This window comes from Hemicordylus capensis, chromosome 2, assembly GCF_027244095.1.
Source record: "Hemicordylus capensis ecotype Gifberg chromosome 2, rHemCap1.1.pri, whole genome shotgun sequence".
NCBI lineage: Eukaryota > Metazoa > Chordata > Lepidosauria > Squamata > Cordylidae > Hemicordylus > Hemicordylus capensis.
Genome location: NC_069658.1, coordinates 229,733,326 through 229,754,898, shown reverse-complemented (window position 1 = coordinate 229,754,898; position 21,573 = coordinate 229,733,326). Strand labels below are relative to the sequence as shown.

Here is a 21,573-nt window from a genome sequence, read left to right as displayed (position 1 = left end):
GACAATACTGAGCTAGATGGACCAATGGTCTGATTCGGTATAAGGCAGTCTCCTATGTTCTAGACAGCTTTCTCTGGAAGAAAGAAACAGACGAGTTATTTCTGGCACTCTGCTCTAAACAATAACAAATATTCAGGGCTGTGGGAAAATAGATGGTATTCTTAATACATCTGCATTGCAGCCGTAAGGTAATGTGTGTGTTCTGGAAAGGTGTCGAAGAGAGAATCAACTTTACATCAGGCAGTTTGTAAATTTTTCTATGTAAATTGCTTTGCGATATTTGTTGTTGTTGAAAAGTGGTATATAAATATTAGCAGCAGATGTAGCAGTAAAGCCTTCTCCGATTGCTGTTTTACACAAATGCAAAGGAGGGAAAGTGTTTCTCCCAGAGTACTGACCCCTCTTGGACCAATGAGCATCAAGGGGTTCAAATGTCATTTATTCGTTTAAAATATGTATACGCCACCCCTCCAGTGCGATACCGCTCAAAGTGGTTCTCAAAATTAGTAAAACAATACAAATTTAATAAAAATTAGATAAGAAGAGGGTCCAGTTAAAACTAAAATTAAAAGTTGAAAATTAAAAGCCTAGAAGCCCATCAGGTAAAAGCTGCATACATACATTAAACGGCCCCTCTAAACAGATGAGTCTAGGTTTTTTTTTTTTAACCCTAAGGAAGGGAGCATGGCAACAGGGGTGTAACTATAATAGGGCAAGGGGAGACAGTTGTCTTGGGGCCCACTGCCTTGGGGGGGGCCTCCAGAGGCAAGTCACATGACTGACTCCCCCAGCCGCACACCTGCCCGGGCTTCCTTCAGATGTATTTATCCTCCAAAATTGATGTGAGTGTTAAGACCTGGAGCTACCAGAACAGCATATCTTTCTCTAGTGCCATTAATCCACAATTTACATAACCACAATTTAGGATGCTGTCTTATTGTGGCACATAAAGATTTCTTTACTTCATGAGCTGAGCTTCAGTGATGGGGGGCCCATTTTAAAATCTTGTCTTTGGGCCCTCTGCACTGGAGATGCCCCTCCCCCAGAACTTAGGGAAAGTTGGGATGCTCCCCTGTGCTTTATTAATTATTATTTCAATGAAATTCAATGTCTTTGCACATAGAAAACCAGCAGGAAGAAAGCTTTCCTTCCCCTGTAGTGATGTGCCCGGACCGGTTCGGAGGCCATTCTACAGGCCTCCAGACCGGTCCGGACATGGGGGGTTTGGGTTCGGATGGATTGGGGTGGGGGGTTCCTTTGAGGGCGGGGGAGCGTTTACTTACCCCTCCCATGCTTTCCAACCCCGGTGGCTGTATTTCTTTTAGCTACGAGGCGGCAGGATACCTCCCTGCTGCCCCTTCGCCCGCTTGGCTGCCCGTGCGCCCTTATTTCTTTAAGCCAGGGATTCTCAACCTGTGGGTCCCCAGATGTAATTGGACTTCAACTCCCATAATTCCCAACCAAAGACCACTGGGGCTGGGGATCAAGTCAAGTTTTATTTACGGTCCTAGACCAAACAATCCATGCATGCAAACAGCAGAACAATTTATAGAAAACTCTATAGGTTCTCATTATACATCTTAAAAGCAATATAACAAAATTTGGCTACGGAGTTAAAATTTAAAACATTTTCATCAGAAAGTAAGAATTTAACAAGTTGTTCAGCAGATCGATCTGTCTGTTTACAGACCAGAGGTAAAATTAAGTGCTCCCTTGGTTGCCTATGTAATTTACAGGATAATAGAATATGCTCAATAGATTCTATTTCCCCACTGCCGCATCTGCAGTAGCGTTCTTCCAAGGGAACACCACTGTATCTCCCGGCTAATAATGCAGAGGGAAAAGAATTTGTTCTTGCCCTTGTAAATGCCCACAGGGAGCTGGGGATTATGGGAGTTGAAGTCCAATAACATCTGGGGACCCACACGTTGAGAAACCCTGCTTTAAGCAATCGGCGTTGCGCCTTTGGCTCTCAGATCCCCCGCCATGTGTATTTGCTGTTTCCTCTGTCGGAGCCTGCCTGTGGCCGCTGGATAAACGAGGGATTCTGTCAAATCCCCCTGCCGCCCCCTCCCTGAACGTAGCTGCTGCTGCTGCAAAAAGCTTTAAGAAGCCTTTTGCCTGCCGCCCGCTCCCCGAATGTAGCTGGCTTTGAAACTATACTTTGCCTCAATCCAGTCACTTCTCTCTCAGCCTAACCTACTTTAGAGGGTTGTTGTGAGGAGAAACTCATGTATGTAGTACACCGCTCTGGGCTCCTTGGAGGAAGAGCGGGATAGAAATGTTAAATTAAATAAATAAATAAATAAATAAATAAAATCGCTTGAGTCCAAACGTTTGCACACATTAAAACTGGTGGAACTGACCCTTCTAACAGTTAATTCCCCAAACAGCCTGAACATTGCCGACCAATCACCCCTGGGCCAGTTTCATTAACAATATGGTATTGTCATTTTATCCAGCCACCTAACTGCTCGGAGCCATTTTTGGAAGGGCGGAATATAAATGAAATAAACCGACCAACAAATAAATAATGGTGCAGCGGGGAAGTTACTTGCCTAGGGAGGAAGAGGTTGCTGGTTCAAAATCCCGCAGGTATGTTTCCCAGATTCTGTAGCGATGTAGGAAGATGCTGAAAGGCATCATCTCCTACTGCACCGGAGATGGCAGTGGTAAACCCCTCCTGCATTCTACCAAAGAAAACCACAGGGCTCTGTGGTCGCCAGGAGCCGACACCAACTCGATGGCACAACTTTGTCATTTTATAGATATTCTCTTTTCTATCTGCATACATCTTCAGAGATTTTATTACATATATATCTTAAGGTTTATAGATTTTGCTTGGAAAAAATAGGATATCAAAATACACTGGAATAATTCATTTCCTCAGCAGCTATTCTTGCATTGTTGTTGTGAAATTGCTTGTTGTGAAATCCTCTTTTAAGATGTTTATTTTTGAATTGATAATTTTACTGTGTATACCCACTCCAACCCCACTTTTTTAAATATAAAGTTGTACCGAAGGCTGCTTACAAATTCAAAATTAGTCCTGTTGCTGAAAAATGAAACATATACTACTTGTTGTCTTTTGGGGAGATGCTTGGGAAATATTTAACCTCGGTCAACCAGTTATTTCATATCAGGTTATCTTGAAATTGGGCTAGTTGACAGTAAGGGCTGTTTTGATGCTGTGTGCCAGATATCAGCAGGTTGGGACAAAATGTCTAAATTTTGTTTAGCCCCTGGTGGCGCAGTGGTAAAACTGCCACCCTGTAACCAGAAGGTTACAAGTTCGATCCTGACCAGGGGCTCAAGGTTGACTCAGCCTTCCATCCTTCCGAGGTCGGTAAAATGAGTACCCAGAATGTTGGGGGCAATATGCTAAATCATTGTAAACCGCTTAGAGAGCTCCGGCTATAGAGCGGTATATAAATGTAAGTGCTATTGCTATTGCTAAAAGATGTTAATGTTCCAGTCTTATGGCGAAGCACTGCCTGATCCCTCTGCCAGTGGGCATCACAATCCCATCCTTGTTGGCCTCCCCACATTTGACCATATATGGCTTCTTTAAAAGCCTTTCTAAATATGGCCTGCCTCTTTCTTCTGTCACAATCACAGCCCCCCTCCCACTTCTGCGCACATCATAATACTCCACTGTCCTCTGAGCCCAAATAAAAGCAGCTCACCTTTGCTGAGTAGCTCAGTCTCCCTGCGGGGGCAGAGAGGAAACCAGTAGTGTTCCCTCTCTGCCCCCGTAGGTAGAGGATGCCGAGCTGTACCCTTTCCCCCCTCTAGATCCCTGCAGGCTCCCTCGGGAGCTCCTACTGGTGAGTAAGACTCCCACCCCCATTCCCAACCCCTGTGCATCCCCCCCTTTCCCCCCACTTGCCTCCCTCCCATTTAACACTGGGAATCTCTCTTTTTTTCCAGGCCATGACCGTTTGTCATCGTCTAGCGTGTCCTATTCGGGCACAAAGGCTGAAGCGGGGGTCTCCCCTTTCCCTGTAAGAAGAACCTTCCCATGCAGCTCGAAGACCTTGCTCCCAAAGGCTAAGTCCTGTTGGTTGAGCCATAGGTAGCTCAAGCTGTGTCTGGGCAGGATCATCCATTGGTGGTCCTGCCCCGACACAGATTGACCAAGGCCCACTGTTTAACCTGGCCGTGCAGGCCTGGCTGGTTGCCGCTTTTTGGAGCCGAGAAGGAATTTTCCCCTGGGAGATCTCTGGGTCCCCAGGTTTTTTGCCTTCTCTGCACGGCCTTCCTCTTGAGCTCTGCAAGCGCCTTGGCTTGCCACTGAAGAAGAGTCAACCAGTGGGTCTTTCCCCCTCCCACCCCTCCCCAAATAAAATATAAATAGATTTGAAGACATTGCCGCCTTGTCTTTCTTGGGTCGTCTCTTTCTTGTTGGGGCTCCTGGGAATGGTTAGGAGTCAATGGGGAAAATTACTCATGTCAGGGACAATTACTCATGTCCCCAGGATCTGGGGATCGATCAGGTTGTCATTAAGATCCAGAGTTAGAATGGTTGATTGGCACTGAGTTTAAAATCCTCACTCAGTGATCTACTTCTCAGCTTTCTCACAGGGTTGTTGTTCAAATAAGAGAGGAAGGTGGAGGACACCACTTTGGGATAAGATTGTACTCACTGAAAATCCTCAGCACTCGAGTTCACCAATCTGTCACAGAAGTGCTGGATCCCTCTTCCAGTGGGCATCACAATTCCATCCATGTTGGCCTCCACAAGGGACAACTTGAGTTGATCTCAGCGATTCCTACTTCTCAACTTAACCTCCCTCACAGGGTTGTTGTTCAAATAAGAGAGGAAGGTGGAGGACACCCCTTGGGATACGAATGAGAAACCTCAGCACTCATGTTCCTCAGTCTGTCACAGATCTTTACATTACTTCTGAACAACACTAATAAAAGGCACCTTCTCATACTGGAGATGGTGTTGTCTCCAGAGAGCATTGGCCCTACCATTAAAATGTGCAGTAGCTGGAAATCCTGCTCCAATCACAGATGTGGAGAACATTTAGGGCTGCCACTATATTTTCTTTTACCTCCAAAAGATCTGATAAGGGGGCATTACCCACCGAAACAAATGATAGTCAGAACCTCTTTTGTTATCCTGACCCCCCAGAGAAGTAGCCTCCACTTTGGTGAAGCCAAAAGGGTCACATATGGTCTACACCTCTGGATCAAGGGAAGGCACATGGCTTGCAGTTGCCCAAAAGGAGAGAACCTGCTGGAATGGGGGGGGGGGCAATCCCAGGGCATGCCCAATGATGCTAGATTGCTTTGTTGCTTGCTCTTTGTATTCAAGAGGTATAGAAACACTTCACCTCTAGTATCAAGGAGACAGTCCTACACACTGCTTGGTTTGCATGAGCAACATATAGCGTTTAGTTCCAGTCAGTAATAAGAGCTTCTCCTGCTTTATGATTTCTTGCAAGAGCTTCTCAATGAATCTTTAAACAAAGGTATCCTAAAAGCCTGATGGCTCAGGCCATCAGGTAATCCAGATGCTATCAGTTAACTTTAGGAAGCCACCAGACTAATAGCCATTGATTTGTCCAAGCTCCATTGAAACCCATCTAAGTGGCTGTCACCACATCCCGTGGCAGAGAATTCCATAGACTAGCTGATCCCGCACGGAGAATCTGTGCGGCAGTACATTCCCCCCACCTCCTGCCCTACTCCCCTCCCCCCAAGCCTTCTGCCCCAGCTTGCTCCTTCCTCCGTTTCCACCTCTTTCTCTCTCTTTCGTGCTCCCCCGCCTCCGCTTTTTAGCCTGCTTGTGTTTTCCCTGCTGGCCGTTGCCGCCTCCTCCTTCCTCCAGTCCCTGGTGTCGGGCCACCAAGCGTTCAGCCAGCTCCTTCCTGCAGCCCTTCCTCTAGAGAGCATCTTCCGAAGCGGCCAACTGTTTGTCTCTGCCCAGCCAGGCTCCCCCACTTTCTCTCCCCTCAGCTTCCCCCCTCCCTTCTGCCCCAGTCCATTCAGTTCTCCTCTCCACTTGCCCGCTTTCCTTCCTCTCCTTTCCTCCCCAAACAGCCAATCCGGTGCCTCCACCGCCCAGCCAATCTGCTGGGTTGCCGGGACGCATCCCCACAGAGGCACATCTACGAGAATTAATATAATAGATAATAGATGATGTGTGACAAAGTACTTCCTGTTGTCGGTCCAAAATTCCCTGGCCTTCCTTTTCATGGGATGACCCCTGGCTCTTGTGTTGGGAGAGGAGGAGAAAGGTTTCTCTGGCCACTCTCTCTACTCCATGCATTATTTTCTACAATGTAAACAGTGTAATAAAGAATGAGCACACATATTTTGTATATATTTCCATCCTCTGAAGAGGAGACACTGCACAGCTAGTGATTTTTTCTCTCTTTAACCCTACCCCCAACCACAAAGCTGCTGTGTTGTTTTTTACTTTGATCCAATCTGAGAATACTTTTGAGGATACCATGGACAGCCAGGAAAACAAACAAACAGATCGTAGAACAAATCAATCCAGAATGTTCACTCGAGGCACAAATGACCAGGCTCAAACGATCCTACTTCGGACACATTATGTGAAGACCTAATTCCCTTGAGAAGTCCATAATGCTGGGAAAAAGTTGAAGGAAAGAGAAGAAGACGATGACCAGCAGCAAGGTGGATAGACTGGATGACAATAGCAATGAATGCACCACTGAAACATCTTAAAGGCCAAGTTGAAGACAGATCATCCTGGAGAGAATCTATTCATGTGGTCGCTAAGAGCTGACACCGACTTGACAGCAGTCAATCAGTCTTGTGACTTGACTTGCTTTGCATACCCATTCGGGTATGCAGCTAAATGGGGAACCTTATTAATAGAACTGCTCCCGGGTAATGGGCAGGAACCCCGAGCTACATTTTAGACTTGTGGGGGGGAATTAGCTCGCTTCAAATGGAGTCATCCCACCTTCAGAATAAATTTGTTCAATGCGTTGGTCACGGAAAGAACTGACTGAAGTGGTTAGAGTTCAAAATAAAATGAGTTTTGGATTACAGAAAGAGAAAATAATGGTTAAGAGCAATAAAATTAAACTATCAAGACCAACAATGACTAAGGTACAGCTCTCAAGGTGTTAATTTGGCTTGAGTTTTAGGTCTGAATTAGGTTCCCTCATAGAGAGAAACAAACAGATTTGGATTTCAGGAGAAATGAGGGGAAACGTAAGTAGAGTTTTCAAGGACAGGGGTTATATACTAACCACCTCACTCTTTCCAAGAGAAATGTGTCAAAACCTTGCAGCTCAGTCTCTACCAAGAAGCTTTTCTTCTCCAGGGCAAGGAAGCAGGAACAAGGAACAAGAGACCAGCCAGGGGTCCAGGATTCACCAAAGGCAGATCCAAAAATGAACGAGACCTCGCAGCCACAAGTGCTGGGCACACCGCATTGAGAAAAGACAGTATGCAGGTGTAAGTCAAGGCAGGGCAAGATGGAAGTGTTGATACCAAGACATGAGAAAGTGAATGGTGCTTCCTCGGTACGCAGAACGCCCTGGTGATCCAGGAGACAGACGGATGGATGGTGTCTTCACCAGTTAGAGGCACTTTCTTGCCCGAAGGCATTATGCTAAACGTCCCTTGCAAAGGCAAGCAAAGGCGACAAACCCATTGTGCTATTCAAAACTGAGGAGTGGACCTCTTGGAGAAAAACTAGGGAAGGTCTGAAAGGACCCCTGGAGGAAAAGGCATGCTGAACACATCGGAGTTTCTTTCTTTTTCAGAAGATGTGGGGGTAGCTAAAATGTAAACCAGCTAGCATCCCGTGGCCCTGAGTTGGCCATTAACGTACGGATATGACAAATATTTATAGACTGCTTTTCAACAAGAGTTCCCAAAGCGGTTTACAGAGATATATAAATCAATCAAACAAACGAACAAACAAACATGCTCCTTAGCTGCAGAGATGACCTGTCGCTTTCTCATCACTCCTTCCTGAGGAGGTGTTGTTATCTTGACTGCTGTGTCCACATAGGGAGAGGACTTGGCTTAGTCTTTCAAGAATAGCTCTGGGTTAACTCACCACTAGCCACCTAATGGTGCAGCAGCGGGGAAGCAACCTGCCTAGAGGGCAGAAGGCTGTTGGTTCGAATCCCCACTAGTGTGTTTCCCAGAATATGGGCAACTCCTATATTGGGCAGCAGTGACATAGGAAGGTGCTGAAAGGCATCGTCTCATACTGCACGGGAGGAGGCAATGGTCAACCCCTCCTGTATTCTACCAAAGAAAACCACAGGGCTCTGTGGTCGCCAGGAGTCGACACCGACTCGAGGGCACAACCTTTCCTAATTCTCATCTACTCCAGCTTCCCACCTGTGAATCATCATCAGGGGGGTGGCAGCGAGGGGAGGCTCTCCTGCACTTTGAATCTGACCTAGGCGTTCCTTCTCCAAGGCCCTTTGAGTTAGCTAGAGGCAATACACAATGCAGATCTCATGGTCCTGTGAAATCCGAAGTGCAAACAGTGGTAACTACAGGCTTGTACTTCCAGATAAGGGGGGGGGGCTGATCCTCAAGGAAACCCCCCCCCCAAAGGCTCTCTTTGTAACAACCTTGACTCCATCATCTTGCCAAGGCTTCCCAAGCTGGGAGCCTCCAAATGTGGCTGAAATCAAACTCCCATCAGCCTTGGCTACAATCTTCTGTGTGTAAAGCTATAAAGATTTTCCATGAAAAAGATAACCATGTTGGACTCAATCTGCTCTTCAGCAGCCGCTCTGGTTTTCTTTTTGGTGACTTTGCCTGGTGTCTACTTCTTGGTTTATTTTTGAATTGTTCCTTTTAAGCATGTTATAGTGCATAACTCCCCCCCCCCTTCTGTTTTTTATATTAGTAAAGTTGCACAATTGATTTCTCAGTCGGTTGCCAATTGGAAAACTATACTGCCCAAACACCCATGACTAATTCTTGTCTTTGGGGGAAATGCTTGGGAAACTCTTAAACGGCTGTCACCCAGCAATTTCATTATGGATGATCTTGAAACTTATGGCGAAGCACTGCCTGATCCCTCTGCCAGAGGGCATCACAATCCCTTCCTTGTTGGCCTCCCCACATTTGACCATATATGGTTTCTTTAAAAGCCTGTTTAAATATGGCCTGCCACTCTCTTCTGTCACAATCACAGCCCCGCTCCCACTTCTGCACACATCATAATACTCCACTGTCCTCTGAGTCCAAATAAAAGCAGCTCACCTTTGCTGAGTAGCTCAATCTCCCGGGGGGGGGGGCAGAGAGGAAACGGGTAATGTTCCCCCTCTGCCCCAGTGGGATTTGGGAGGGCAGTTAAAGTCCTGGACTTGGCTGCAATCTCAATCCCTGTAGGGGATCCAGACATCTGGAAGAGGACGCCAAACTGCACCCACACCCAGGCTCTCTCAGGAGTCTGGACTGGTAAGTTAGACACACACACACCCCATCCCACCTGCTTTCCCCACTTGCTTCCCTCCCATTTAACACAGGGGATCTCTCTTCCTTTCATTTCAGGCCATGACCTTCACCATCAATCGAGCCCCTTTCGGGCACAATGGCTGAAGCGGAGGTCTCACCTCCTCACCGTCAGAAGAACCTTCACATGCAGCTTGAAGACCAAACTCCCAAAGTCAAAGATATTCATTGCACTATCCTTTGGTAAGCCATAGGGCTCAAGCTGTGTCTGGGCAGGGTCATCCATTGGTGGTCCTGCCCCAACACAGATTGACCAAGGCCCACTGTTTAACCTGGCCGTGCAGGCCTGGCTGGTTGCCGCTTTTTGGAGCCGAGAAGGAATTTTCCCCTGGGAGGTCTCTGGGTCCCCAGGTTTTTTGCCTTCTCTGCACGGCCTTCCTCTTGAGCTCTGCAAGTGCCTTGGCTTTCCGCTGAAGAAGAGTCAACCAGTGGGTCTTTCCCCCTCCCACCCCTCCCAAAATAAAATATAAATAGATTTGAAGACATTGTTGCTTTGTTGTTTTTTGGTTGTCTCTTTTTTGCTGGGTCTACTGGGAGTGATTAAGAGTCAATGAGGAAAATGACTCATGTCTGGCAATGGATCTGGGGATCAATCAGGTTGGGATTAAGATCCAGAGGTGGTAGAATGGTTGATTGGGACCGGGGAGATCAGAGTTTAAAATCCTCACTCAGTGATCTCCTACTTCTCAACTTTCTCACAGGGTTGTTGTGCAAATAAGAGAGGAAGGCAGAGGACACCACTTTGGTATAATATTGTAATCACTGAAAAACCTCAGCATTTGTGTTCCTCAGTCTGCCACAGAGGTGCCGGATCATTACATTCTTTCTGAACAACACTAATGAACAGCACTTTCTCTTACTGGATTTGGGGCTCTGTTCAGAGAACATTGGTCCTACAATTAAAACCCGCTAAAGTTGGAAATCCTGCCCCAATCATAGATGCGGAGGATATTTGTGGCTGCCACTATATGTTTTATCTGTGAGAGGTCCGACAAATGGGCATTACCCACTGAAACGCATTTTGTTATCCTGAGGCCCCAGAGGCGAGGCCTCCACTTTGGAGAAGCCAAAAGGGTCACATATAAGTGCATGGTCTGCACCAATGGATCAAGGGAAGACACGTGGTTTGCAGATGCCCAAAGGAGAGAGAACCTGCTGGAGCGGGGAGGCGGGCCATCCCAGGGCATGCCCAATGATGCTACATCAGTTTGTTGCTTGCTCTTTGTATCCAAGAGGTACAGAAACACTTCACCTCTAGTATCAAGGAGGCAATCCTACACACTCCTTGGTTTGCATTTTGAGCTGTTTCTATTTTCAAATGGTTCTTTTTGCAATGCGCCCGCTTCCTTTGAGGAAGGGGCAATCACGTCACCTTATGAAGTCAAAGTAAGAGACACAAATGCAAAAGTAGTATCCTGGGGGATTATGGGTTCCACTCAACACTATGCACCATCAGGGATCCAGGTACAGCAGTAACAATTTAATCAGGGGAGCAGATCAAGAGCAAGCTCAGGACGAGAGAGAGAGAAGCAGCATATTGGTTTTTAGTTCTGGTCAGCAACAAGAGCCACTCCTGCTTTAAGGTTTCTAGCAAGATCTTCTCAATGAATCTTTAAACAAAGGTATACTTGAAGGCCCCACCCCCCACCCCAAGTCCCGCTATGCTGCCTCATTGTGGTGGTGGGTGTTCCTGGGAGGGATGAGCAAAGTACATCAGGAGATTTTCTCCCGGCAGGGTCACCCAAAGTATGAAGGCCATCCCAGATGCCCAGCTAAAGCAAGCAGGCACCTATATTGGGCAGCAGCGATATAGGAAGGTGCTGGAGGTGGACGATTACTTCAGTGACAAGGATAAAGGCATCATTTCATACAATGGTAAACCACTCCTGTATTTTACCCAGAAAACCTCATGGACAGAGAAAATGGAATGATTGTGGATGTAGTGCCAGATGATGGGCCCCTCAGGTCAGATGGCACTCAACATGCTACTGAGGAAGAGCTGAGGAACTCTCAGAGTACCGATGGTATATATTACGCGGTTAGATTAAAGCCTTTTAACAGCTGATGTTGCCATGCAGGAAAAGAAAATCCAAAGCTGCAAAGACAGAATTACAATGGGAATGTAGAACATAAGCAGCATGAATATGAGAAAGCTGGACACAGTGAAAGATGAAATGAATCAACTACAGATTGACATCTTGGGCATCAGTGAATTCAAGTGGACAGGAATAGGACACTTTTAGTCAGAAAGTTATCCTGTTTACTACTCAGGACACGAGAAACAAAGAAGGAATTGTGTGGTTTTCATAGTCAGGAAGGGATATAGCAATGACAGTACTTGGGTACAATGCAGTCAGTGACCGACTATTATCAATTCGATTTCGTGGAAAACCCTTTAAGATGACAGTTCTTCAAGTCTATGCCCCAACAACTGTTGCAGAAGAAGAGGAAGTTGATGAGTTTTATGCTCAAGTCCAGCCTGAAATTGACAGAACATGCAAGCAAGAGGTGGTTGGAGACTGGAAGGCCAAAGTTGGAAATGGTAAAGAGAAAAACACAGTCGGACTGTTTGGCCTAGGAGAGGGATTCTCAACGTTGGGGCCCAAGATGTATGTATGTATGTATGTTTGTTTGTTTAACAGATTTCTATACTGCCCAAAACTTACGTCTCTGGGCAGTTTACAACAAAATAAAAACAGAAAGTAAAACACTAGTTAAAATAAAAACAAAAAGTTTAAAACATTACAATTTATTTAAAAAAAACAACAATATTTTAAAACAGCATTAAACCCATTAAAACAATATTAATTAAAAGCCTGGGTGAACAGATGCATCTTTAAAGACTTTTTAAAAAGCTGTCAGAGATGGGGAGGCTCTTATTTCACTAGGGAGAGCATTCCAAAGCCTCGGGGCAGCAACGGAGAAGGCCCGTCCCTGAGTGGACACCAGACAATCTGGTGGCAACTGCAGACGGACCTCTCCTGATGCTCTCAATGGGTGGTGGGGTTCATAGCGAAGACAACGTTCTCTTAAATACCCAGGGCCCAAGCTGTTTAGAGCTTTATGGATTTTTAGGGCTGGCACAGGATAACACACCCGGCCTTGGCAGCAGAGTGGGGTGGTGGGGAGGATGTGCCCTGAGAGGGAAGATGCGCAGCCTTGGTGGGACCCAGCAGGGGTGTCGGGAGCTGGCTGGCAGCTGGAAGATGAAGTCCTGATGGAGGCTCCCCTCCTGCAATTTAGGATCATGTGCCTGCTTCCCAAGCCACACCCCCTGCATCTGATGTCAGATGCAGGGGGCGGAGCCAGTACCGGGAACCGGGCCTGTGAGGCTCTGTGGAGTTTCCCCAGCCAGCCCCTCTCCCCAGTCAGCATTTCATTGAAACACTGGCTGGGCAGGAGAGAGGCACAGCTCGTGCTCTCAGCTGGCAAAGTTCTCTTGCACTTCATTCACTGGCTGGGTGCAGGGAGGGGGAAAGGGGTTAGGCTAACTGGCCTGTAATTTCCCGGATCGCCCCTGGATTCCTTTTTGAAAATCAGTGTTACATTTGCTACTCTCCAGTCCTTCCTCCGGGAAATTACAGGCCAGTTAGCCTAACGTCCGTTCCAGGCAAATTGATGTAAAAGCATCCTCAAGGATAAAATTGTAAAGCAACTAGAAGAACAAGCCCTGCTGGGAGTGAGCCAGCATGGCTTCCGCAAAGGTAAATCTTGCCTCACCAACCTTTTGGACTTCTTTGAGAGTGTCAACGAGTGTGTGGATCAAGGTGATCCAGTTGACACAGTCTACCTGGACTTCCAAAAAGCTTTTGACAAAGTTCCTCATCAAAGACTCCTGAGGAAACTTAGCTGTCATGGGATAAAGGGCCAAGTACATGTGTGGATTCCAAACTGGTTGAAAGACAGGAAACAGAGGGTAGTTATAAATGGAGAGTTTTCACAATGGAGGGAAGTCAGAAGTGGAGTCCCCCAGGGATCTGTACTGGGACCAGTGCTTTTTAATTTATTCATCAATGATCTAGAAGCAGGGATAAGTACCGAGGTGGCCAGATTTGCAGATGATACCAAACTCTTCCGGGTAGTGAAATCCCAAATGGATTGTGAGCAGCTCCAAAAGGATCTCTCCAAACTGGGGGAGTGGGTGACAAAATGGCAAATGCAGTTCAATGTTAGCAAGTGTAAAGTGATGCACATTAGGACGAAAAACCACAACTTCAAGTATATGCTGATGGGATCCGAGCTGTCGGTGACTGACCATGAGAGGGATCTTGGGATCGTGGTGGACAGCTCGTTGAAAGTGTCGACTCATTGAAACTGGTGCTGTGAAAAAGGCAAATTTAATGCTAGGGATCATTAGAAAGGGGATTGTAAATAAAATGGCTAACATTATAATGCCCTTATACAAAACTATGGTGCAACCACACTTGGAGTACTGCGTACAATTCTGGTCACCACATCTTAAAAAGGACATTGTTGAACTGGAGAAGGTACAGAAGAGGGCAACCAAGATGATCAGGGGCCTGGAGCACCTTTCTTATGAGGCAAGACTACAACACCTGGGGCTTTTTAGTTTAGAAAAAGACAACTGTGGGGAGACCTCCATGATAGAGGTCTATAAAATCATGCATGGTGTGGAGAAAGTGGAGAGAGAGAAATTATTTTCCCTCTCACACAACACTAGAACCAGGGGTCACTCCATGAAATTGATTGCCAGGAGGTCTAGGACAAACAAACGGAAGTACTTTTTCACACAACACGTGATCCACTTGTGGAACTCTCTGCCACAGGACATGGTGACAGCCAACAACCTGGATGGCTTTAAGAGGGGTTTGGATAACTTCATGGAGGAGAGGTCTATCAATGGCTACTAGTCAGAGGGCTGTGGGCCACCTCCAGCATCAAGGGCAGGGTGCCTCTGAGTACCAGTTGCAGGGGAGTAATGGAGAGGGCATGCCCTCAACTCCTGTCTGTGGCTTCCAGCGGCATCTGGTGGGCCACTGTGCGAAACAGGATACTGGACCAGATGGGCCTTGGGCCTGATCCAGCAGGGCTGTTCTTATGTTCTTATTATCTGTGTGAATTCCCAGGTGTCTCATAAGCCTTGTGCTGTCACTGAAGTTTATTTGACACACTGGGCATCTATATGGCTTCTCCTCTATATGGATATTTTGATGATAAGTAAGAATTCTCCTGCAACTGAAGCTCTTTCCACATTCTGAACCCTCCCCTGTGTGGGTTAGCTGATGATAAGCAAGGCTTATGCTGGCACTGAAGCTCTTATGTGTTTTTTCATGCTTAGTAAGGTGGTTCACCTGGCTTTTTCCACACTCGGAGCATAGATATGGTTTTTCCAGTGTGTGGATTCTCTGATGCCTTGTGATGCTTGCTTTATCACGGAAGTTTTTTCCACACTCGGAGCATAGATATGGTTTCCCCCCTGTGTGGATTCTCTGATGCCTTGTGATGCTTGCTTTATCACGGAAGTTTTTTCCACACTCGGAGCATAGATATGGTTTCCCCCCTGTGTGGATTCTCTGATGCCTTGTGATGCTTGCTTTATCACGGAAGTTTTTTCCACACTCGGAGCACTGATATGGCTTTTCTCCCATGTGCCTTCTTTAATGAGACCAAAGACGTAAATTACATCTGAAGCTCTTTCCGCATTCTGAGCATGTATACGGCCTCACACCCATGTGGATTCTTTGATGTGTAGTAAAGTGTTTCCAGTAAAAGCACTTTCCACATTCTGAGCATTTGAGTGGTTTCTCCTCTTTAGTCATTCTTTGATGTGGAGGAAGGCTGGATTCCTTAGTTAAGATTTTTAAATGAAGTGGGGTCTCAATCTGTTTGTGACATTCTTCTTGGACAGGAATTCCACTGAAGCCAGCAACTTCTGAAGCAATAGATGGCTCCCTCCTTGTGGGACTGGCTTCAGTTTTCCTTCTCTGCAGTTTGCCCTCTTTCTTCCTCTCTCTCTTATTCCCTGTAGGCATAAAGAGAGAGAAGTGATCAGGGTGGAACCGAGCCTCAACTCAGAAAACCAAACCCAGTGAGCGGCTGTGTGAATAAGAGAGTAGAAAAGATTTAGGAACATGGAAACCTGCCCTATACCAGGTCAGACATTTGGTGCATTTAGCTCAGTATTGTCTACACTGACTGGCAGCAGCTCTCCAGGATTTCAAGACTGGAGTCTTTCCCAGCTCAACTTGGGATTGAATCTGAGACCTTCTGCATGCAAGCAGATGCTCTTCCCCTGAGCTACGCCCCATTCTCTGAGAGGAATGTCTTACAGCAGACAGTGCTCACATATAGTCACCCATCCAAATGCAAACCAAGGTGAACCCTGCTTAGAAAAGGAGACCATTCATGCTCACTACTGCAAGACCAGCTCTCCAACCGAACGGAGAGTTAACAGGGAGGTTGATCCTGCCACATATTAAAATGTAGCTACCAATTAGCATGAGCTAGAAGTGGCCAGTATCCTGATTAACAGTGTGCTAGCAGAAGAGCATTGCATTTACGTGAGGACATTGCGCAGGCGAGGTCTTCTGTGTCGGAAGCTTGCGTCCCAGACGAGTGTTGTGCTAGCTTAAGGATCTTGTGCAAAGAAAAGAGTGCCTGCTTGAGATTAGCCCCAGGCCTAAGAGAAAATGTCAGCAAGTTGCACAACACTCATTGCGCAACATCCTTGAGCAACCTTGTATATATGTATTCTGGAGAAAGTCTTTTACCAGTGGTTGCAATGCTCCCTTCTTGTGTGGCCACAACCTTGTTTGTCATGCATGGGCCGCATGAGTCTGGATGTCAGCCAGTGTGTTATCTAGAGGTTTGGATACTCTGCTTTTAAAAAGGGCATTTTTAAGGGCTTCCTTTCCCTATAAAGAAACACAACCACCTCCCACCACCATCCTGCAAGTCAGAAAGGTGTTAACACACCCAGAACACTAAACATGTAATATGATGATGATGATGATGATGATGATGATAGAACAGAATTAGCATTGACTGAAGTGACTGAATTTGCGATTATCAGAAAAGCTTTTCATAGATAGCCATATCAACTCCAGTTGAAAAAGCTACTGATGAATGTCCTACAGTACATAAATAAAGCATCCAAGGAGCAAAGAGAAGCCAGTGATGTCCTCAGTGACATCCCTACTGTGTACGAATACAGACCAACAAGAGCCACAATTCCTGCTTTCAGTATCCATCAGGCCAAGATGAAGAGAGAGCCTTACCCAGAGAGGATAGATGCCCAGTTATTGCCTTCATGACTTCTCTGTGCAGAGATCTTTGGTCTACATCAAGCAGAGCCCACTCCTCCTCCGTGAAATTCACAATAACTTCTTCAGAGGCCACCAGTCCCCGAAAGAAAAAGGAAACATTTATGTCTTTAAAAATGAGATAATCCAAGAAGGTGGCTGGGAGTTCCCCTGCAGAACCCCAAAATTCCAATGTTGCATTCAAAGCCTTCCTAGTGGTTAGCCTTTGACTGGTGCCCTTGAACAGGAGCTAGGGAAGACCAATGGGAGGTGGTGGTTTCCCCCACTTGCGGGGTTCCCAGACAGACCATGTTGGCCACTACGTGATACAAGCTGCTGGCTCAGATGGGCCCTTGTCCTGATCCAGCAGAACCCTTTTAATAAAAGAGAAGAGGCAAATCTTTTCAGCCCCAGAGAGGTATGCAGACAACAGGGGCACCTCTGCCCATCTTCTCCACCCATTCTTCTCTTACCTGACCCAAAGATGGCACAGCAACCGTATCACTTCCACCACACGAAGGAGAAGTCCTGAAATGAGGCATCAGGGTCATTTCACTGCCTGTGAGGGAGAGAAAAAGAACAAAGGATGGTCTTTTACCTCAGGTCTTGACCATTTCATTTTGGCTCTAGGAGCCAGCCCAAAGATTTGGGGGTCAAACAATGGGCACTTAATACAATTACCAGACTTAGTGACAGACATTGTGAAGGGGAGCGTAAATGGCTTTTCTTTATCCCCCTAAAAGTAAATACTTAGAACAGAGGCAGGACTGGCCCTAACAAATACAGATTTGATTACATAAATCTACCTCAGAATATCCTCATCTAGGAACCATGGTAAAATTTCTAGGTGCTACGATTCCCTGGCGCCTGGGAACTGTCAAGCCCTGTTTAGCTGTTCTAAGCAGTTTGCATTTCATTTCCTTGTGTGAAAAAAATCTTGCTCTCCCTGCAGCAGCAACCTCTTCTTCCCAGCGTCTTAGCTCCTGCTCCCATTTGGGTGGTGTCTGTTTTGCTTCTAGGATGTTCTTAATTGATGTTTTATTATTGTTTTTAACTTGCTGTTCATCTCCCTGGGGTCTTAGGATAAAGGGCCATATGAACATACTAGTTGGGCCAAGTGCAGAGCCTCTGACCAGCCCACCCACCCACCGCCACCTTTTTCTTCCCCCACCGCTTTCTGGCTGCCCCACATCTTCTCCCCACTGCCTGCTTGTCTCCCCCGCCCCGCATTGCTTTCTAGCTGGCCAGCCGGACCACTTCTTCTCCCTGCTCCCACCGCTTTCGGCCTCCTTCTCCCCCTGCCCGCTGCTTTCTGGCCAGCTGCTGTTTTCTTCCCCGGCCGGCCGCTGCTGCCATTTCCTTCCCTCCCACCCGTCCTGTGTCTATCTTGCAGTTCTCCGAACTCTCGCAAGAGCTGCCACACATGCGATAAGCCACCGGTATGTCTTAGAGAATTAAATATAGATAGACAGGTAGATAGATAATAAACAATAATAAGCAAACTGGACAACCCCCTCCAAAACCTTTGCTCTTCCCAGGGATGCTCACCCCACACATACAAAGTCACACATAGGACGCTGTCAGACCATGGGTCCATCTAGCTCAGCAGTATTCCCACTAACAGGGATTCCCAGATGTTGATGACTACAACTCCCATAATGCCCAAGCAAAAGCCATTGCAGATGGGGATTCTGGGAGCTTGAGTCAACAACATATGGGAATCCCTGTTAGAGGGAACCCTGTAGCTCAGTATTGTCTACACAGACTGGCAGCGGCTTCTCCAAAGTTGCAGGCAGGAATCTCTCTCAGCCCTATTTTGGAGATGCCAAGGAGGGAACTTGGAACCTTCTGCATGCAAGTGTGCAGATGCTCTTCCCAAAGCAGCTCCATCCCCCAAGGGGAATATCTTACCGTGCTCACACATGTGATCTCCCATGTGTATGCAACAAGGGCACACCCTGCTTAGCAGCTCTCCTCATTCACCTAGAGGGTTTGGGACACCCCTTCTTTGGACAACTACCAGGAAAAGCTGCTGGGCAACTGGCTGGAATTTTTGGGATACCATCCCACACACTCTCAGCCCTTGGGAGCCCCCAGGATGAAACAGACACTCTCACCTGCTGCTCTTCCTGCCTCTTGGCCTCTGCCTGGCTCAGGAGGAAACCTTCCGCCAGGGCCACTGCCTGGGAACTGGTCTCTGCTCCGCCTTCTCTGACCCAGCTCTCCATCTCTGGGGGTAGGATGGCCAGGAACTGCTCCAGGATCACCAGGTCCAGCATCTGAGCTTGTGTGTGTCTTTCTGGCTCCAGCCACTGATGGCAAAGGCTGTTGAGTCGGCTGCAAACCTCTAGGGGGGCCTCAACCTCCTGGTAGCAGAACTGCCTGAAGTCCTGGCGCTGTGCATCTGAGCTGGTGGTGTCCTCACTCAGCATCTTCTGGCGAGTCCTTCCTTTTCTCTTCTGCTCATGGGTGTCATTGGCCCAACACTCACTATTGCCACTAGTAGGGGTCTCTTCCTCATTTGCCCACTCTTGAGCCATCATCTGCCAGGCATCCAAAAACTTCATCCATATCAAGCTTTGCCTTTATTTTTACTGAGAAGAGTGCCATGCTGTGCACTTCAGGCTTTGACGGTGAAGTTGACTTTTCAGTTAACGAGCCTTGATGTGTGGGTGTGCACATTCCCCTCTCACCCTGGCAATGCACTGGTTTGGATTGTACTCCTTTTCCTCCTTCCATTACATGACTTGCTTTCTTCAGTGAGATGATGGTCTCCTCTTCCTCTACACATGTTGTTTGATTGATAGACCTCTTTTTCCAGAGTGGACACTGTTCTGAAAGGAGTGAAAACTTACATTAATGACAGCAACCTTTATGTAAGTGCACCAGCACTGCACAACCTTGCCCTCTGCTACCAGCTGCTGCTGGACTACAACTCTCATCATCCCCAGCCAGTGCCCAACAGGGAAGATGGGAATTGTAGTCCAACAACAACTGGAAGGCCACAGTCGTGCAGCACTGAAGTAAATGGTTTGTACTCATTTAGATTTTGTTATGTCAGGAGATATGTTCCTTGCACATATAGGGAAGTGCTCTGGGAAAATAGTCCCATACTTCATTTTTTCATGGATAGTTCCTTATTTCTAAAAATTCATTGGCTGAGGCCGAGACTCACACTGCACAAGCACAGATGTGTTAGTTCTAGACTGCCACTGCACTTGAGTGGGAGAGGGTGATTAGAAATAAACTCCCCTTTCCTCTGCAGCTCACCAAGTGTCACCAAAATATGTCACTGAGGGTTGCATGACACTCAGGGACATATTTTGGTGACATGCACAGAGACCTTAAACCAGGGCTACTCCACTGAGGCCCTCCAGCTGTTCTTGGACTACAGCTCCCAGCATCAATTCCCCAGCCACAGTAGCCAATAGTCAGGGATGGTAGGAAGTCGACATTTGCAGGAGGGCCGGAGGGCCGCAGTTGAGTAGCCCTGCCTTAAACTTGAGCTATGGGGCCAAAGCTCAATGGTGGAGCATCTGCTTTGCATGCAGGATGTCCCCGGTTCCAACCCTAGCAGCAGGGGCAGAGCTATAATTGAACAAGGGGGGCCCCAATGGCCCGTGTGCACTGAGGAACTCCTGGATGAAGAGAGGAGAGGCGCTTCCCAGTTGGGCTCGGGAGGGGGGGGAGGCTGCTGCATGCCTGGGTGACACACACAGACAAGCCGCCCCCTCCCTTGGGCGTGCAGCCTGGCGGCGACCTCATTCGCTTTCTTCTCGGTCCCCCGCAGCCGCCCCATCACTATCATCAGCCTTCCCCACTCGGGGTCTTCCAGGGAGGGCCTCTCCCCGCCGCTTTCCTGCCTGGAAACGGGCACTCCCATGCCTCTCCCTCGATGTCCCTTATACCCAGTTGCATTTTGCACCCACCAGGCGATCCGGTAAGGAGAAGAAGGTCGTCTGCAGGGATCCCCTTCCCCCGCGCGGGAAAGCCCAAAGCCCCGTTCCCAAAGGGCGCAGGGACAGGGCAGGAAGTGGCCGAGATCACCTGCAGCTCTCCCTTCTTAGTCGCTTCTCTAGGAAGCTGCTAGACTCTTTCGCTTTAAGCCTGAGAGCGCCCGGCAAAAGCTGCAAAGCAAACTGTGGAGTCGGGATATTTGCCCCAACGGCTTCCTGCAGAAACAGGAGTTGACTGGGCTGGGTCTATGCTGTGCAATGCGGAGAAAGCAGTAGGGTACTGGAGGAGCAGGGTATAAATATTTTAAATAAAGCAAGAATACTAATTTATTGATTATTTGTCACACTGTGTGTGTGTAGGTAGGGGAATGATGTTTAACTTGGCGGTTGGCGGGGGGCCTCCAAAGACCTTAAGGTCCAGACTCCAAAATTACCTAAGGGCACCTCTGACCAGTAGGGAAATGTCGTCTGATTGCGGTGAGGGGATGAGAGAGAGAGTGAGTATTTCTCCCGTGTAAACGGCATGCTCTGCTGTCCATACACTCTTGGATCCTCTTGCAGGGCCAGGGATGAAGAGGGAGAGTTTCCCTTTTGTTTTCAGGGAGGAAGGCCAACTTAACGGTTAATCTGAGAGAGTCCACATTCCTAGAGGGACACTGAAAGCAAGACTGTGAATGGGCTCCCTCACTTCCGGCCTCCCCTCTCCCCGCCTCGCGGAGCCTTCTCCACGCGGTAAGGAGCAGCCCCTTTAGTTTACAAGGGAATCGGGTGAGTGCGAGTGGCTGATGGAGTCTAGGGAGGGAGGCGGGCGATGCAAGGGAGGAAAGCGGAGAGCTGTCTTGGGAGCAGGGCGGGTTGTAGAGCTTTTGGCGCCCTGG

General features: G+C 47.6%; 3 protein-coding genes and 1 long non-coding RNA gene across 12 annotated transcripts in view; 2 read left to right on the top strand and 2 right to left on the bottom strand.

Annotated features, from left to right (window-relative positions):
• LOC128341795 (uncharacterized) overlaps positions 1–4,364 on the top strand; it is a 43,451-nt gene extending 39,087 nt beyond the window's left edge. For 5 of the 6 annotated variants that reach the window (XR_008314580.1, XR_008314575.1, XR_008314578.1 and 2 more), the window contains 2 exons: positions 2,463–3,827; positions 3,931–4,364. This is a non-coding gene — a long non-coding RNA (uncharacterized LOC128341795). Of the gene's footprint in view, positions 1–1,326; positions 3,828–3,930 lie in introns of those variants that run through there. The other variant, XR_008314574.1, reaches the window with a different exon arrangement.
• Positions 4,365–13,952: 9,588 nt separating this feature from the next.
• Positions 13,953–21,369, bottom strand: LOC128341792 (zinc finger protein 79-like). 4 transcript variants are annotated; one of them, XM_053288337.1, is made up of 4 exons: positions 21,130–21,369; positions 18,857–19,573; positions 17,213–17,298; positions 13,953–15,460 (listed from the first exon to the last, which is right to left on the bottom strand). In XM_053288337.1, the coding sequence occupies exon 4, from the start codon at positions 15,084–15,086 to the stop codon at positions 14,376–14,378; it is 711 nt and encodes a 236-aa protein (XP_053144312.1). In that variant the 5' UTR covers positions 15,087–15,460; positions 17,213–17,298; positions 18,857–19,573; positions 21,130–21,369; the 3' UTR covers positions 13,953–14,375. The 4 variants fall into 4 exon arrangements, with proteins under 4 accessions (XP_053144312.1, XP_053144313.1, XP_053144314.1 ...); XM_053288338.1 differs by lacking the exon at positions 21,130–21,369 and adding an exon at positions 20,669–20,837; XM_053288339.1 differs by lacking the exons at positions 18,857–19,573; positions 21,130–21,369 and adding an exon at positions 16,716–16,823 and having other exon boundaries at positions 17,213–17,244.
• LOC128343812 (zinc finger protein 678-like) lies at positions 15,096–16,008 on the bottom strand. The gene is made up of 2 exons (XM_053293247.1): positions 15,999–16,008; positions 15,096–15,460 (listed from the first exon to the last, which is right to left on the bottom strand). The coding sequence occupies exons 1-2, from the start codon at positions 16,006–16,008 to the stop codon at positions 15,096–15,098; spliced, it is 375 nt and encodes a 124-aa protein (XP_053149222.1).
• Positions 20,829–21,573, top strand: part of LOC128341789 (zinc finger protein 436-like) — a 28,637-nt gene continuing 27,892 nt past the window's right edge. Inside the window, exon 1 of the mRNA XM_053288334.1 lies at positions 20,829–20,988. The gene's annotated coding sequence lies outside the window, so the exon portion shown is untranslated. The remainder of the gene's footprint in view (positions 20,989–21,573) is intronic.